This window comes from Zymoseptoria tritici, chromosome 6 (assembly GCF_000219625.1).
Source record: "Zymoseptoria tritici IPO323 chromosome 6, whole genome shotgun sequence".
NCBI classification, from domain to species: Eukaryota; Fungi; Ascomycota; class Dothideomycetes; order Mycosphaerellales; family Mycosphaerellaceae; genus Zymoseptoria; species Zymoseptoria tritici.
The window spans coordinates 494,832-509,291 of NC_018213.1; the positions used below are offsets into that span (position 1 = coordinate 494,832).

A 14,460-nucleotide genomic window follows, 5' to 3' on the forward strand; every position below is an offset into this window, starting at 1 on the left:
ATGCAATGGAAGCTCCGACAACTTTTCGGGCGATATCGTAGTTCTAGGGAACCGAAGGGTTCAAGCTCTGGCCGTGTCAGATGCCGAAGAGGAAGCTTGTCGCACGCAGCCGGGGCATTCGCTGGAATCCGCCGGAAGAGTGATGTGGAAGAGCTCGTCTCGAGGATGCGGAGGAAGAAGGAGATGAGGGGATGTGGAGATGTTGAAGATGTTGTTGCTTTGTGGTTGTTGAGGGAAGAAGTCGGAGCGTGTTTGTACTGAAAGTGAGATATGACTCCACGAGAAGACGAGAATTGTCGTCGCGGACTAGCAAGACGGAGCTACCGTGATCTCTACCATTGGAACGTAATAGTGGTTTGAATCACACGATGTTGTAGCATCTAATCCTGGAAAGAGTGACAGAAGTGCACATTGAAACCCGACCGCTTTCAGCTTCAGCTTCTCACTTGTTGCAGCCCATCGTCCTCGTCCTCGTTCTCGCACTTCGATCATTGTACCTGGAACCTTTTTAATATAGCCTTTCCGTTCTCCGACCTGCATAAGAGCTGCACGATCCCGCCTTACTCCCAATATTGCGTGGAGGAAGCTCTTTCTGTGAGCGGAGAAACACGGAAGCCAAATCCAACAACTTCCAACAGGACAAATCTTCATCCGCACATCCTTGACCGAAATGGAGCACGCAGGAAACAAGCAATGACCTTCCCCACACCCACGCGAGCTCCATTCTAGTTCTCGCGGACCACTCCGAGTGACCTGCATGAGGCATGGTGGTCATCAAGTACCAGTCTTCGGGCATTGGCACATCTCAACTGCGTCTGCGGTGCCTCCATGCTCATGCTGTCGTGTTCCTTTCTTCATCGACGATCAACTCCGATCTCGCCCGAGCACTGCTTGTCCGACCGGAGCATTCGGAGAGAGATGCTCGCGGATGCCTGAGAATCCAGGCGTCCGAATGGGACAAAGTCTCTTCACAGGCCGAGGTGGGATGGCAGATATACTGCATTGGCACTCTCCGCGTCCGGGTTCTCGCCCTCCAATCACTCTTGTAGGTGGAGTCCGGCCCGTCGCCAATAATGTTGGCCTCATTCCTGCCTGATTGTAGCGTTCCTTCACATGTGAGTCTTCTCATCTCGATTCATCCCAACTCCTCCTCGTCATGGAGAAAAGAAGCTTCAGCCACTCATTCACTTCAACCGCCGGACATCACTCCGCTGGACCTATCAATCAAGCTCTACCAGCCACAAAGGCACAAACCTGCTTTCCGTCCACGTTCACCGTGATCGTGATCGATCGTCACGGATCAACGTGAAGCGGGGCGGTCGACGCTGCCGAGAGACCATTGCTCTCGTTCTGCTGTCTTTCACCCATCTCCTCCCACCGCCTCCACTCCCTCACTCACTCACCTCCCACCACCGCCATCATGTCCTCCTGCTTCGGATCCCGCAAGAAGCACAACAATGGAGAGCGCGAGCCTCTCCTCCCACAATACAACGATGACACGACCCTCCAAGCAGAGGTGCATCAGAAGCTCCATACCTATCAGATGTTCCGTGCCATGTCAATGGGATACATGCCGAGCACTGAGCAGGCCATTGTCAACCTCAGAACATTCCTCTCCAGCGATGTCCTCAATGCCGACAACCCAGACCTCTCCGCTAGCGGCAAGCGATTGGTCAAGCAGACCCGGACGTTGCTCCAACAGTTCATGGACCTCCTCGAGCACAAGAACGACAAGGATCAAATTCAAGACTTGATCTGGTATTTGAGCAAGAGCAAGATCACGGTCGATGTGGATGACTTGACACGGAGAGCACAAAAGAGCAAGGCCAAGGCTGATACTCAGGCTGCGTATCAAAGCCTGCAGACGGTTGGATCACTTCTGCTCACCAACTCCGATTTCCGCACTTTCTTGGCCGATCTCAATGTGGTGGGTAGAGAAGTGTTCAAGGATACTGCTTTCGCCGCATCCACTGCCGCCGAGGAGATCGGAAAGCAGATCGAGCCTTCTCAAGAAGAGAAGAGCACGGTTGCGAAGCCCGGAGCGGACGACAAGCTGAAGGCGCCTACAAAAGAAGAGCTGGGCGAGCAGGTCAAGGATCTGAGCAAGGTCGTCGGTAATGGCACTGCTGATGTCGCACAAACCGCAGTAGACAGTGCCCAGGACAAGCTCCAAGGCGATGAAGGCAAGACCTTGGTCAACCGACTCAAGCAGGCTGTTTTGAAGCTGCGCCAGCGCAACGACTACTCCGAGTCTGTGTCGACATTGTCTCTTCTGCTCAAGCGGTATGCCGTCATTTACTCTCGCGCAGCTGAGCGAGTCACCGACGTCGCGGCCGAGGACATCAACGAGAACGAGGCACTCGATCAAGCAATGCACAACATGTGGATCTTCATCACTAGCTTCGGCAAGAAGGAAGACTGGAAGAAGTGTGAGGAGCTCTTCAAGCAGGTGATGAGCCACAAGGAGAAGGACCCTCACTTTGAGGAGATGATGGAGGAGACTGGCAATTCTCTGCAAAAGCTGCTCACCGACCCTGACTTCCTCGACAATGCGCAGGAGAAGTTTGGCGAGCTCAAGGAGAAGAGCGAACAGGTCGGCACCGACAGCAGCCTCAAGAAGGACATTCAGCACCTCGTTGCACAGGTCGAGAGAACTCTCAAGGGCGTCCTCCACGACGAGGACATCAACAACTTGATCGTCACCACTACACGCATTTTTGGCATTCTCTCTCCAGCGAACCAAGCCGCCAACCCAGACCTCCTCCAGGACGCCATTCGCGTGTTCGCACCACTCGCCATTGCTGCCATTCAGTACATCCCGATCCCTCGTCTGGAGATCAGCACTCCCGAAATCGACCTCCTCCTGGAAAACCTCATCGTCGAGCCTGGTCACACGGTAAACCACACCTCATTCCTCCCTTACCGCCTCAAGGTCGAGACGTACAACGACTTCGAAATCCGAAAGGCCCGCGCACGCACGGCCACAGCCATGACCAACCTCATGACCATCAAACTCGACGGCCTCTCCGTCAAAGCTGAGGAAATCGGCTTCTGGCTCCGCGCTCACAAGGGTCTCCTCCGCCTCGCCGACGAGGGCATCGCATCCTTCGCCCTCGACGAGCGCGGTATTGACATCCACATTGACGTCGAGATCGCCAAGGACCGCATGGAGCAAATCCTCACCCTCAAAGACGTCCGCGTCCACATCCACAAGCTGAACTACAAACTCCGCCAGTCAAAACTCTCCTGGTTCGGATGGCTCTTCAAGCCGCTTCTCCGCCCCATCATCCGCAAAGTCATGGAGAAGCAACTCGCCAACGCCCTCGCCGACTTCTTCCACGCTGCCAACCGCGAACTCCTCTTCGCGAGAGAGCGACTCCGTGCCACGAGAATTGCGGATCCCAAGGACTTGACGACGTTCTTCAAGGCCGTCGCTGCGAGATTGGTGCCCGAGGACGACCCAGATCTCTACACGAGAGTCGGCTTCGCGCAACCGGGTAAAGGTGTGTTTAAGAATGTGTATGCTCCGGGTAGTGTGGTCAAGTTGTGGGAGGACGAGGCGGTGAGGGCGAGAGAACGGGTGGAGGATAATGAGTGGAACGCGGGTGGGTGGAGGAATGAGATTTTTGATACGCATGTTCGGAGTATGACTTGAGAGGAGACAGGGTGGAGAGGGATGGCAAAAGCGATCGAGGTTGCAGGACTCGGTCGGACGGACATGAACAGTATGAGATAACAGGGATAGTGATGGCGCACAGGATGCAGGATGGAAAGCAGAATAAATCGACAGTGAGAGCACCATAGTTGGTGGACGAATGTAATTGAAGCCTTTATTCGAGCTTGTTGTCCGATTTCCATCCAGTGAAATCCTCTCCATAGCAGGACTTTTCCATTGTCCACTGACTCATTTCCACTATCCTCTGGATGTATATCCGACATCATCCCCCATTGCTGCGGCCGCTACGTACATACAGCCGTAGCCATATTTCTCATCGGTGCCCTCGTGGCTCAGCCGTTTGCAGGTCTCTCCTCTCCCTCGTCGACTGTGAGCCGTTGTCGGCTATATTTCCATCGCCCGGCGGTGTGGGGACGGCAGGGAGCCACGCTTCTCGTACCACTGTCGATGGAGAGTGCCATCACAGAGGTTTTCCGGAGAGGAGGAGCGAGTGAGTGGGATCATCCAAAGCAGCTCTTACTTGTTCAGACACGCTTTCGGTCGAATGTTCTTTTCTCTCGGCCAAGGGTGAGTGAAGCTGCGAAGCGACACTGTACCAGCCTCTTTCCTCCCCACCCCAAACGATCAAATGACCCCAACATCATGTCCATTCACCAACTCTCCCTCCTCCCCTCCCTCCTTCCCTCCTCCTGGCCCACGTCGACGGTTCCGCAACCTCCTCCAGAACTAACCCTCCTCCTCCTCTGCCTCTTCAACTCCAACTCCGCATCCATCAGTCTCGCCTGACACCAACTCCTCCATTCCGCATCGGACTTGACGGCTTCGCAGTTCAAAAGGTCCGTGAGGGTGCATTTGAGGGCGTGGGTGCGGTCCAGCATGTCCATGTCGTTGGAATGGGAGGAGGTTGTGGATGAGGTGGATGGGTTGCGGGTGTGGGAGATTGTCGGCGAGGGGGAGGGTTGGGTTTGTTGGAGGAAGGGGGAGCGGGTTGGGAGGTCGGTCTGAGGGTGAGATTGTTGTTAGTTGTTGGGTTTGGAGGTGGGGTGGGAGGGGCGTACTCGTTGGGGGTTGTCCATTTTTGTGGCTGGGCGAGGATTATGCGCGGATGGAGCTTTGGAGTAGTTGTGTTGTTCGTTTTGTCTTAGTCGAGAATGCTCACTCCACTCAACCAGACCAGGAGCGTTGAGGTATACCTACCCTTTTAGTACCTCAAAATCGGCTCCAAGAACGCAACCGATTGCGTGCGAATGAGGTGTGTGGTACCACACCGTCGGGAATTAGAATTCTGGAATGCTGACACTTGAATGATGACACGCTGCGTCTCTTTCTTCTTGCGACAAAAGTCCCTCACGCGCACGAAGTCACCACGATGGAGTACCGAAACAAAGGGAAAAAACCAAGAAGAAACTCGCGTAGACATGCCATACGTCTGGACGAGAGCATCATAATTACCTTATACCCTACCCTACCCTCACTTACCCACGCTTCTTGTTTCCAAGTCTGAGATGCGTTTTGGTGACGTTTCGGTCGTGCTTGGAATTGGGGAGAAGGAATTCGGATGCTCACGGACTTGGAGCTTTGACACCTGGCCATTGAGGTTCTTTCGCGGGGTGGTGAGGAGCACGGAATGGGTGAAGTTTTAGACTCCCGATCGCAGAAGATCGTGAGTGCCGCGGAGGAGTGGTGTCTTGCGGCAAGCGTAGTGTGGTGTAGTGCTAGAGGTACCACGTGGAAGCCTCGAGGTTCGGCATGGCGTGGCGTGGACGTGGTGGGAGTTTGGAGGGAAAGTTTCGGTGACGACGAAGTGATGATGCTGCCAAGTTTCAGCTGTCTATGTGGAGGAAAGACCGATCTTGAGAAACACCATTCTTCTTGTTTGAGACATGGGAATACCGGGGCATCGCTATTGATCACACGAGTGAGTCTCTTCTCTTCGATTGGCCGCCAATCTACTCATCCTTCCCACTAAACTCATACTCTGGAATACCATACTTATCCCCTCCAAAAGCACTCGCCCAGAAACCCCCCAACCACGCAAACAGCCCACTAAACTTGACTCCCCAACTGACAAACCTCAAGAACAAATTCCTCAGCCAAATCCCCCGTGCCGTCTGCGGCGCCATCATCGTCAACACGCCAGGAGGAATCGTCTGCATGTCCTTGATGATAGGCTTCATCCTCGCCTCATAAGCCATCAGACCCGCTCCGATGTCGCCTTTACTCGCTGCGATTTCACCGGCGAGAACGTACGCTCCTGTCAGCGCGAGACTGGTTCCTCCGCCCGTCGGACCTGCCGCGTACCCCGCGTCGCCGACCAAGACGAACCGGCCGCGCGAGAGGGACGGGACTTTGACTTGCAGGATCTCAGAAGCGTAGAAATCTTTCGAGTCCAGCATTTCGTCGACGATCTGCTGCGTTTTCCAGCCGTATCCCGTGTAGAGCTCGTAGATGAATTTCTTGAGGGCTTCGGTGCCTTGTTCTTGGGCTTGACGGAAGGAGAGCGTTGCGTCCTGCTCGGAACGGGAGTGGCATCTTTGTAGGAGAACTCTATTCGTGCCATCGGGACCTGGTGAGAGCGCGTAGAGGCGGCCTCCACGCACGGAATGTCCTTCGCATATCCTGCTACCTTCGAGAAGGTCTGACGAGATGGAGAAGTAGGCTGCCCAAGCGTTCACGGAGACGACGTGGTCTCGTACGCCGCATCCCAGACCGATCGCTCGTGTTCGTGAGGTGGATCCATCGCATGCTACGACTAGATCGAAGGTTTCTCTCGGTGTTCCGTTGAGGAACTCGACTGTGATGGGCCCGCCGTCTTGATCTTGCATCGAGGTGATTTGCTCGTTGAAGATATACCTTACATCATCCTTGGTTCGATCGTAGAGTATCGCAGCGAGGTCTCCACGATAGATCTCGAATTCCGAGACGAGGGATTGCTGTTCGGTGTTGCCGCTCGCTTTGATCACGATGACGGGTTCGCCGTCCTCCTTGACGATGCTCATGCCGTCAAAGTCTGCGAGATGGTCTCGCACCGCAGCTTCCATTCCTCCCATTCTACGCATGACCGTGACGCCTGATGTGCGAATGTCGATGTTTTGACCGGCGGTCCGGAGTCGGGGGAAGCGTTCGATGACTGTGACTGTGAAGCCGGCTTTGACGAACCAGTATGCGGCTGTGGGGCCTGCGATGGACGCTCCGGCGATGAGGACTTTGCCTTTGGACATGTTGGCGGGTGATGAGTCTGTGGAGTGGTGGATGGGAACGAAGGAGTATGCTCTGGATGAGCTTATTGTTCTTCGTGTTGACGTCGAGCAGAGACGCGAGTGAGATGACGCCTTCCTCGAGACTGAACTCAACGTCGTGGGCGTGTTGTCTTTTTATATAAACTGTCGTCGAGACATCGTTGCCTTGGATCTTTCAGCTCCGTACCGGAGGTATGGCCGTCAGCAGAGCCTATTGATCCTGCGGGCGCGCTGCTTCGGAGATTGAAAGTCCGCTCCCGCTTGTCAGTCGTCCAGTTCGAACGGACTTCGAGAACGCACCAATAACATCGGCATCTTGGAATACACCAAGTAGCCATGGTCACACGATTGAGGCAGTGACTAGATGTAGGCGGCAAGTCGGAGTCGTCTGTGAGGCCGCTCCCGAAACGTGGAGCGCAGCTGTATTGCTGATCGGACGAAGCTTGTTCGGCGCCGAAAATGCTTGTCTGCGCTGTAGCGAAGCTTGGCTGCCATGAAGTGAATGGAAATACTATAGCTGAGAGGAAGCCATCTCGTGGTCGTCATTGTTCATTTGAGCACCATTCACTTGTCGCGTGGCATGCTTTGGTACTCATATCTCCTCCAAGGCAAGCTCCATCAGCTGCGACGTTCACAGCTATGCGATCCAACGCCCCTAGGCGAAGACGAGCAATGCTCAGACGGATTAGAATGGTCGGGGAGTAATTGCCTGGCATGCTACAACAGGGAACGGCCTCAAAGACCGTGTCACAAGCTGCTCCGGGTTCCCAGGAAGCTTAGCTTGGAGTGGGCGTCGTTTCGATTCACCGAGCCGACGGCCGTCTTCTCGGTAGTACCTGGACTCCGTTTCCGCCCTCGAAGGCAACCGTCTTTCCGGCAGGTCCCACGAAGCTCAGTCTTTACTTCGAAGGGGAAGATCGCATAGGGTTGACAGTCGCGGAGTAATGGTAACGGCTCGAAATGTGCTGGCTGTCGATGTAGTGCTCGTAGGCGAAGCCCCTCGATGTGCATTCCTGCCTGTCGTCCAAGTTCTGGAGGAATTGAAGCAGGCCGCTATTCCGTGCAGTAGAGTCACACAGCAAGTTGAGGGATCGCCGGATCCGTTTGATTGAAACGATAGATCGCTCGAGATCTCATCCAGGCTGCGTCTTCTCACTATGTCAATCCTCAAAATTGAAGGGCAATCTTCGCAATCCTTACCATTTCAGCGTCGCCTCTGAACGAGCCCAGCAATCTCCTCGCCTCCCAGAACCCCTTCCCATAATTGACCAAGATCTCCTCACCAGCTTGAATCCCACCTTTCCGCTTCCCCGCCTTTCCAGCCGGCAACACAAAAATGCCCACCCTCCTCTCCCACCTGATCCCATCCGTGCGCTTCGTCGATTTCACCTGGATGAAGCAATCGCGAAACTCGGCATTGGGTCTCTCGGCGATGGAGCGGTAGTCGTTGGCATGTCTGGACTCGTTGCCGGCTTTCGTGGCGTCGACGCTGAGGCCGAGTTCGCGGTCGAGGTTGAGATCGTAGTCGCTGTGGGGATCGGTGTCGGACTGGCTGTTGAGGTGGACCTCGCCCATGTATAGCAGGATGAATTGATCAGGTTTGAGGTGCTGCGCTGCGAAGAGGCCGCGTTGTCCGTTGGCTGGATGCTTTTCATTGCTGATGGTGAGGATCTGGACCAGGGGTGAGATGCGGTGGATGAGGTTCGGAGCGACTTTGAGCCATGTGGAGTCGTCGGAAGAGCCACGGCCGAGCTTAGGACGCTCTTCGAGAGCAGCGGCGGTGTATATGTGGTCCGAGAGAAATGTGACGTCTACGGGCCAGTTCAGAGGCACTTCCTGGGTTTCGTCTTCTCCATTGGTGATTTTGTGCTTTGTGCTGCTTTCGAGCTGGGAGATGTGTGACATGATGGAGCGCTAGATCTTGAAGAGGTGCTCGTCGAAAGCTATCTGTGATATTACCGGCGCCGTCCACATTTCGGTCTGATGAAAAGAGGTGTGTGGACATCAGAGGTGAGCATGAGAAGGTGGCAGAATTTCCTGCCAGGTTCATCGTCAGATGTGAGCTAAGCACGAACTCTAACCCTAGTGACACTCCCGGTTTTCTTTCACAACGACATCTCCTCCTCCCTCGTCAAGTTCGACTCTGATCACAGGCTCGCACTGCTCGCAGTACCCGCCGAACGACCACGGTCAAACACAGCCCATTGGTGCCAGCTCTGGATGCATCGCTTTCTAAAGCAAGGTTGGAAGAGATGCTCAGCCAGGAGAACTTGCATTGCTCTTGGTCTGTGAAGACTTGACTGTGCGGATCCGTGGTTCATTCATGCATGCAAACCGCGAGCCTAGCCTGAGTCAGACTGCATCTGGGAGCACTGTGGATGCGACGATGTTGCCAATGATAAGCGCGACTAAGTACGACATCCCCCTGGTAGCATCCATCCCCGATATCCGAGGGTAACTTGTGCTCTTTGAGCATCCGCTGATCACTTCTAGGCTCGCAGCGTATCGCTGACAGTCCCGCCGTACGACCAAAGACCTATCTGTGGATCGTGTAAGATCCGTGTGCATTCCAAATCCGCTCGCCTCGAAGATGTCTCACCAACATCCAAGACCTCCTTGTCACTCACCAGGAGATTCCCGAAATGACCTGCGGTCGAGACCGCCGAGAGTGAACGCCAAGAGAATATCCGAAGGGACCCAACGCTGGGGCTCAGAAACAGGACCACGCAGGAGCTTCCCCATACTCGGTCCATTCCAGACTATCTATGGCAACGCCTACTAGTCAAGAACAATCCTCTCAAGTCTCGCTATGGTGAACGTTCGCCTCCCCGCCGTATCCTAGAAATCGAGCTGCACTGTATGGTTCAGGCACCCGTGTCAATCGGCGACGAGAGTGGTGAGATAGAGGGCCTTAACCCTGAAGAGTGGGGTGGCGCAAGACCTAGACTGGGAAGTCGTAGCTGATATGCAGGGTGGACGTTCAAAGGCGTGCGTCGAGCCTGTGGGCGTCTTTCTTCCATGCGTCTTTATTTCCTCGGCTCGCTGGTCGTAATTCTGTGGTATGGTAGCGAAATGGCCGTTGCAAGACGTTGTGCGTTGTTATCACAATGTGGGATATGTTCCAGACGGGCGGGAAGTACAACGGCTTCCTGCGGTGCCCTTCTTGTGATCGTTGGTCTCAGTCTGCCCATGGTCAATTCCGTCACAGACAAAGACACGCTCTTGTTCTCTTGGCGCCCCGCGAAGTGGAAAGTCGTTGCGATGTACAACGAAGAATGAGTTGGCATCGTCTCTCCGATGGATGGAACATCCAGGCATGATCAGGCGGTGCCTTCGTTCACCGTCTTTACCGTTGACTTGGGAGTGTAGATCGAGCCTTCGGGAGGTAACGATGTCCTTGATCGACGACAGCTGCGCCGATTAATAACGACTGGTCGCTGCTCGCATGGACCTACCGGGTTGCAGTACGTAGTGAGGACTTTGCAATGACAGCCAGGGACTGGCAGCGTGCGGTTTAGACCATGGTCTCCTGCGTAGACAGATGGATATCAGTCTTCATGGCAGTACCTTGCGTACAGCCGTTTCCTCGGCAATGTCTTGCGGTGCAGTGCAGAAGTTTCCAGCTCGAGGAGCCACTTGCAAAGACTGTCCGTCGATATCATCGTTGACGTAGTCCGCCATCGGAGATGAGGCCAGTGTACGCGATCCCTCTCTCGACCCGTATGGTCGCAGTCGGCCCTCGTCCCAATACGCTTCTCGTCCGGACATCATGCTTTCGATCAATGTGATCTTGGAACCGCACGACGTAGGGACCCAACGCCGGTATCCTCATTCGAAGACAGATGCAATCATCTGCAAGGCAGCCAGAAGCCACGATATCGAACGTTGCAGGGCTGAAGATGGCACATTCTTCACTCTTCCACCTTTTTGCAAAACGCCATTTTATCGTCAATCGTACGCATCGCAAGAGAGCGTGCACTCTGAGCGTCCTGACGTAGCCATCCAACGGGTAGTCTTCAAGATCGTCGATGCGGCTCAAAATTCGCACACAAAAGTCCCAGAAGCCGTTGTACGAACGGGCGCGTGATTGAAGTTGGCACTTTTAAATCCAATCACCGTCTTTGCGAAACGGCCTTTTGCATGACAAATTGCGGAGAAGATGAACTCGAGAGTCCTGACGTCGTTTCCCAAGGCGCGTTGAGCGGTATGAACGATGATGGAGGGTAGCTGCGTGGCCACAGTACGACGTTGGCGATGAACGGCGTGGAGAGGAAGTTGGCACTATTATATATGCAGCCCAGCAGGCGTCATCATTCATCGTCCCATCGCGATGGTCTTCGCGGCGGCGGTGTCACTAACATGGGATTTTCAGCGCGTGTCTTTCGCGATCGAGGATGTCGCTTTACATCTAAGGGAGGAAGAGCCGTTGTAAGTCTGGCATCCTCGTTTGAGCTATGGGATGTCGGATTGCCTGAACTGCTGCAGGGCGCGGTCTTGTAAAGCGACATTACCTTGTACCTGGCGACGGACGATGCTTCATCGAGATGGCGAACGGGCGGACGATCGAAAGCTCGCAGCTGTGGTTCCTGGCCCGAGGCCTCTGTGTCGAAACGCAGGTGGCATTGGAAGGCGGTCGTGACTCCGGTGTGGTTTCGGTTGGGATCCAGATCCATTTACAGATGCAGTGCGTTACAATGCTTCATGCTGCGGCCCAACTGCACGAAGACATCCCAGTCTTCAATAATGCCTCACATTGCTCACCTCATGGTGTAGCACGTGTGTGTCGTGTACTTGTAGCAGCAATCAATGTGAGACGATGCCCGTTACACAACTCACCGCTCATGAAGCCATAGCGACTCCACAGATTGCACGCCTTATACAAATCAGTGCTATAGTGTGTGTCACCCTCGTGGACCCACGGATCGTGGTACAACCGGAGGACCGAAGGACCGGGTCTGGGAGCGATGCAGGGAGTTTCAAGAAACGTCGGACGGTACGACTCGTGGTCCGTGGAGGGGAAGGCTGCATCACATGCTGCATATGCAATGCGAGGTGGTTGACTGGGACGCGGGAGGGGTAAGCGTACACCATGGCATTGCGGACCTGCGGTGAGTCGTAGAGCTTCGTTGTTGTTGTTGTTGATGATTTGTTCGACCTTGTTCCCTGCGTGTGTTTGAGCACGACGAATCTCACGCGATCGTGATCTCTCAAGTGCCGGTGTTGACTGAACGAGATTGGATGTCTTCAACCTTCGCACGGAAGCTCGCGATGCTGAAGAAGACGGGAAGAAGGATCTTGATGACGGACACGGTGATGGAGATCGACGGACGGAGCGATAAGACGACGGAGCTTAATCCACATCGCGTGGAGTTCGTGTCAAGGCTTTCGGAGTATCGTTTCTCCATTGTTTACCGGCGCGTCTTCCCTGGCGTGATCTGGTCCTTTTGCAGAGCCCTCGGCAAAGCTCCACCATCTCATTTCACATTTTGCACTCCCGACGACGGACCAGACTGCCCACAGGGAGGACCCTGACCCAACGGTCGGTGGCGAGGCGCGTCAAGCCACCAATGTTCAAGAGTGTGGGTTGCAGTCGGCCACGGCGAGCTGCTGTTGGCAGGATCAGATCATGCCAGCTTCCGGCCGTCGCGACGTGGAGACCAGACATTGTGCTCGGCGGCAACAGGTCTCGGTCTCAGCTCTCAAGCCACTCTGGTCAGCCCACTTGGTCCCTGGAAGACTCGGAAAGTCTAGACAGCCAAAGCGCGCGCTTGTGTCGGAGACGCCGATGGGAGTGATTGTGATGAGGAAGGCATTTGTTGTTGTGATGATCCTGATCATGTCCAATAGAACCAATATCATCCAAGAGTAATACGCGCCGGGCGGCCGCAATCGCGATGAAGCGTGGCAGAAGACGATGAGCATGACGTACGGGATGGTGCACGACATCGCGTATGCTGGCGGAATCGACGCTCAGCGGGGCGATCTGAGCAATCTGAGGTCACCTGCAGCATTATCCTTGGATCGCTGTTGTGGGAAATCCGGATAACGCGTGGGAGACCTGGCAAAGCTTAATTCTTCGCTCAAAGCCACCGACGAGTCTTTTACTGGCTCGTCCGTTTCTTCACTGTGGAACGAATGAGGAGCGGAGATGAAAGAGCGTTGATGCCGTTGACAGTGTGCATAGAGAATGCCGTGAAGAAAGCGTTGGCAAGACGTCAGGTTCATCGGTCTCTGCTGTAGAAGAGAAGCCTTCTTTGTGAACAAACCACAGTTCATGACCATCAGATTGATTGCAACGACAAGACAGCCACTGGGTATACGTACCTCGCAGCTGCGGTCCGAATTGCCGGAGTTTACACAAGACATGGTGATGTATTTTGAACACGCAGGAAGGAAGCGGAACTCCTGATAGCGTCGTCTCAAGAAGACATCCCTTTCGCCAATCACACCACGCAATAGTGCAGTCTTCCTTTTCTTCGGGGGTTGCTGTCGACAAGGCAGAGCACGGATTGCCCCATCTCAAGCGAGGAATCCCGGTGGATGTGCTACACATTGTTCCTTGCAGGAGCAGGGCTTTGTGGTCGAACTACAGTTGGCCAGGTGAGCAGCGTAGTGCTGGCATGTACGCCTCGGCGAGACACGGGTACCGTGGATGCGTGGCCAGAAGAGCAGTGCGTTGATATCCTCTGATGAATGTATAATCCATTGATCTCTGCTCAAACCGGAATTGTTGGTGCCGAACAGAAAGACATCGACGATTTCAAAGGTACTTCTAGGAAGATGCTAGTCGAAGAGTGTATCGAGATCTGTCAACCGGATCGTCCGCCTCACATTGCTGGCACTTTCATGTCTCATGGCTGTTTCGCCAATGTCTCTCATCACTGTCCGCCGTTGTCGTCTGAGGGAGAAGAAAGTGAGCATTAAATGATCATATCGACGCGCCATACATTAGAGTATCGTAGCCATTTAGAACTAGCCGCCGCCGTGGTTCCAAGCAGAAAAAGAGCGATCCCGTTGTCTCATCATCGTCTGTGCTCACGGTTCCGGCGTGTGTGCTCTGTGCTCTTGCCGTTCCTGGCGCTGGTCTGGGTTCGCTTGTGCAAAGCTAACTGCGCGGGGCCGCACCTTCCCTTACCACAGCAACGCTCTCAGCTCAGCAACCGGGACTCTGCCTGTCTCTTAAGGTGACCGCCGTGACCTGCTCCCAGGACGACGACATCGACTCACTGGGAAAGGCCTTGCTCGCTGGCAACGTGGAAACTGACATCGACATCGACATCGACACCGACCTTCCGACAACGCTCGTCCTTCGTTCCTCCTCCCTTCGTCGACCACCTCTCCTCCCCAACCCGGACGACGACTGCCTGCTGTTCGTTCGGTCCCGACGAGGTCGTCCATTCGCTCCATCCGCCAGCACCACCACCGCGGCGAACACATATCCATTCATTGGAAGAGCCGAGACGAGACGTTCATTCGTTTGTCGTACGCACGCACCGAGACCAAGGTCACCACCGAATCGATACCAACACCGAAACCACGACGATC

The 14,460-nt window shown here is 54.6% G+C and overlaps 5 protein-coding genes across 5 annotated transcripts; 2 read left to right on the top strand and 3 right to left on the bottom strand.

The window, feature by feature from the left end:
- Nucleotides 1-1,160: 1,160 nt before the first annotated feature.
- Nucleotides 1,161-3,655, top strand: MYCGRDRAFT_72810 (uncharacterized protein; the record flags this gene model as incomplete). Its single annotated transcript, XM_003851322.1, has 1 exon — nt 1,161-3,655. One exon carries the CDS (start codon nt 1,421-1,423, stop codon nt 3,653-3,655), a length of 2,235 nt encoding a protein of 744 aa, XP_003851370.1.
- A 1,970-nt stretch (nt 3,656-5,625) lies between these two features.
- Nucleotides 5,626-6,969, bottom strand: MYCGRDRAFT_72813 (uncharacterized protein; the record flags this gene model as incomplete). Its single annotated transcript, XM_003851900.1, has 1 exon — nt 5,626-6,969. One exon carries the CDS (start codon nt 6,895-6,897, stop codon nt 5,626-5,628), a length of 1,272 nt encoding a protein of 423 aa, XP_003851948.1.
- A 295-nt stretch (nt 6,970-7,264) lies between these two features.
- Nucleotides 7,265-7,664, bottom strand: MYCGRDRAFT_104737 (uncharacterized protein; the record flags this gene model as incomplete). The annotated part of the gene is made up of 1 exon (XM_003851899.1): nt 7,265-7,664. One exon carries the CDS (start codon nt 7,459-7,461, stop codon nt 7,276-7,278), a length of 186 nt encoding a protein of 61 aa, XP_003851947.1.
- A 340-nt stretch (nt 7,665-8,004) lies between these two features.
- On the bottom strand, nt 8,005-8,872 carry MYCGRDRAFT_59681 (uncharacterized protein; the record flags this gene model as incomplete). The annotated part of the gene is made up of 2 exons (XM_003851898.1): nt 8,005-8,063; nt 8,116-8,872. The coding sequence occupies 2 exons, from the start codon at nt 8,818-8,820 to the stop codon at nt 8,049-8,051; spliced, it is 720 nt and encodes a 239-aa protein (XP_003851946.1).
- A 2,373-nt stretch (nt 8,873-11,245) lies between these two features.
- Nucleotides 11,246-12,666, top strand: MYCGRDRAFT_93701 (uncharacterized protein; the record flags this gene model as incomplete). Its single annotated transcript, XM_003851323.1, has 4 exons — nt 11,246-11,343; nt 11,811-12,023; nt 12,436-12,494; nt 12,599-12,666. 4 exons carry the CDS (start codon nt 11,246-11,248, stop codon nt 12,664-12,666), a joined length of 438 nt encoding a protein of 145 aa, XP_003851371.1.
- Between the last annotated feature and the right edge of the window lie 1,794 nt (nt 12,667-14,460).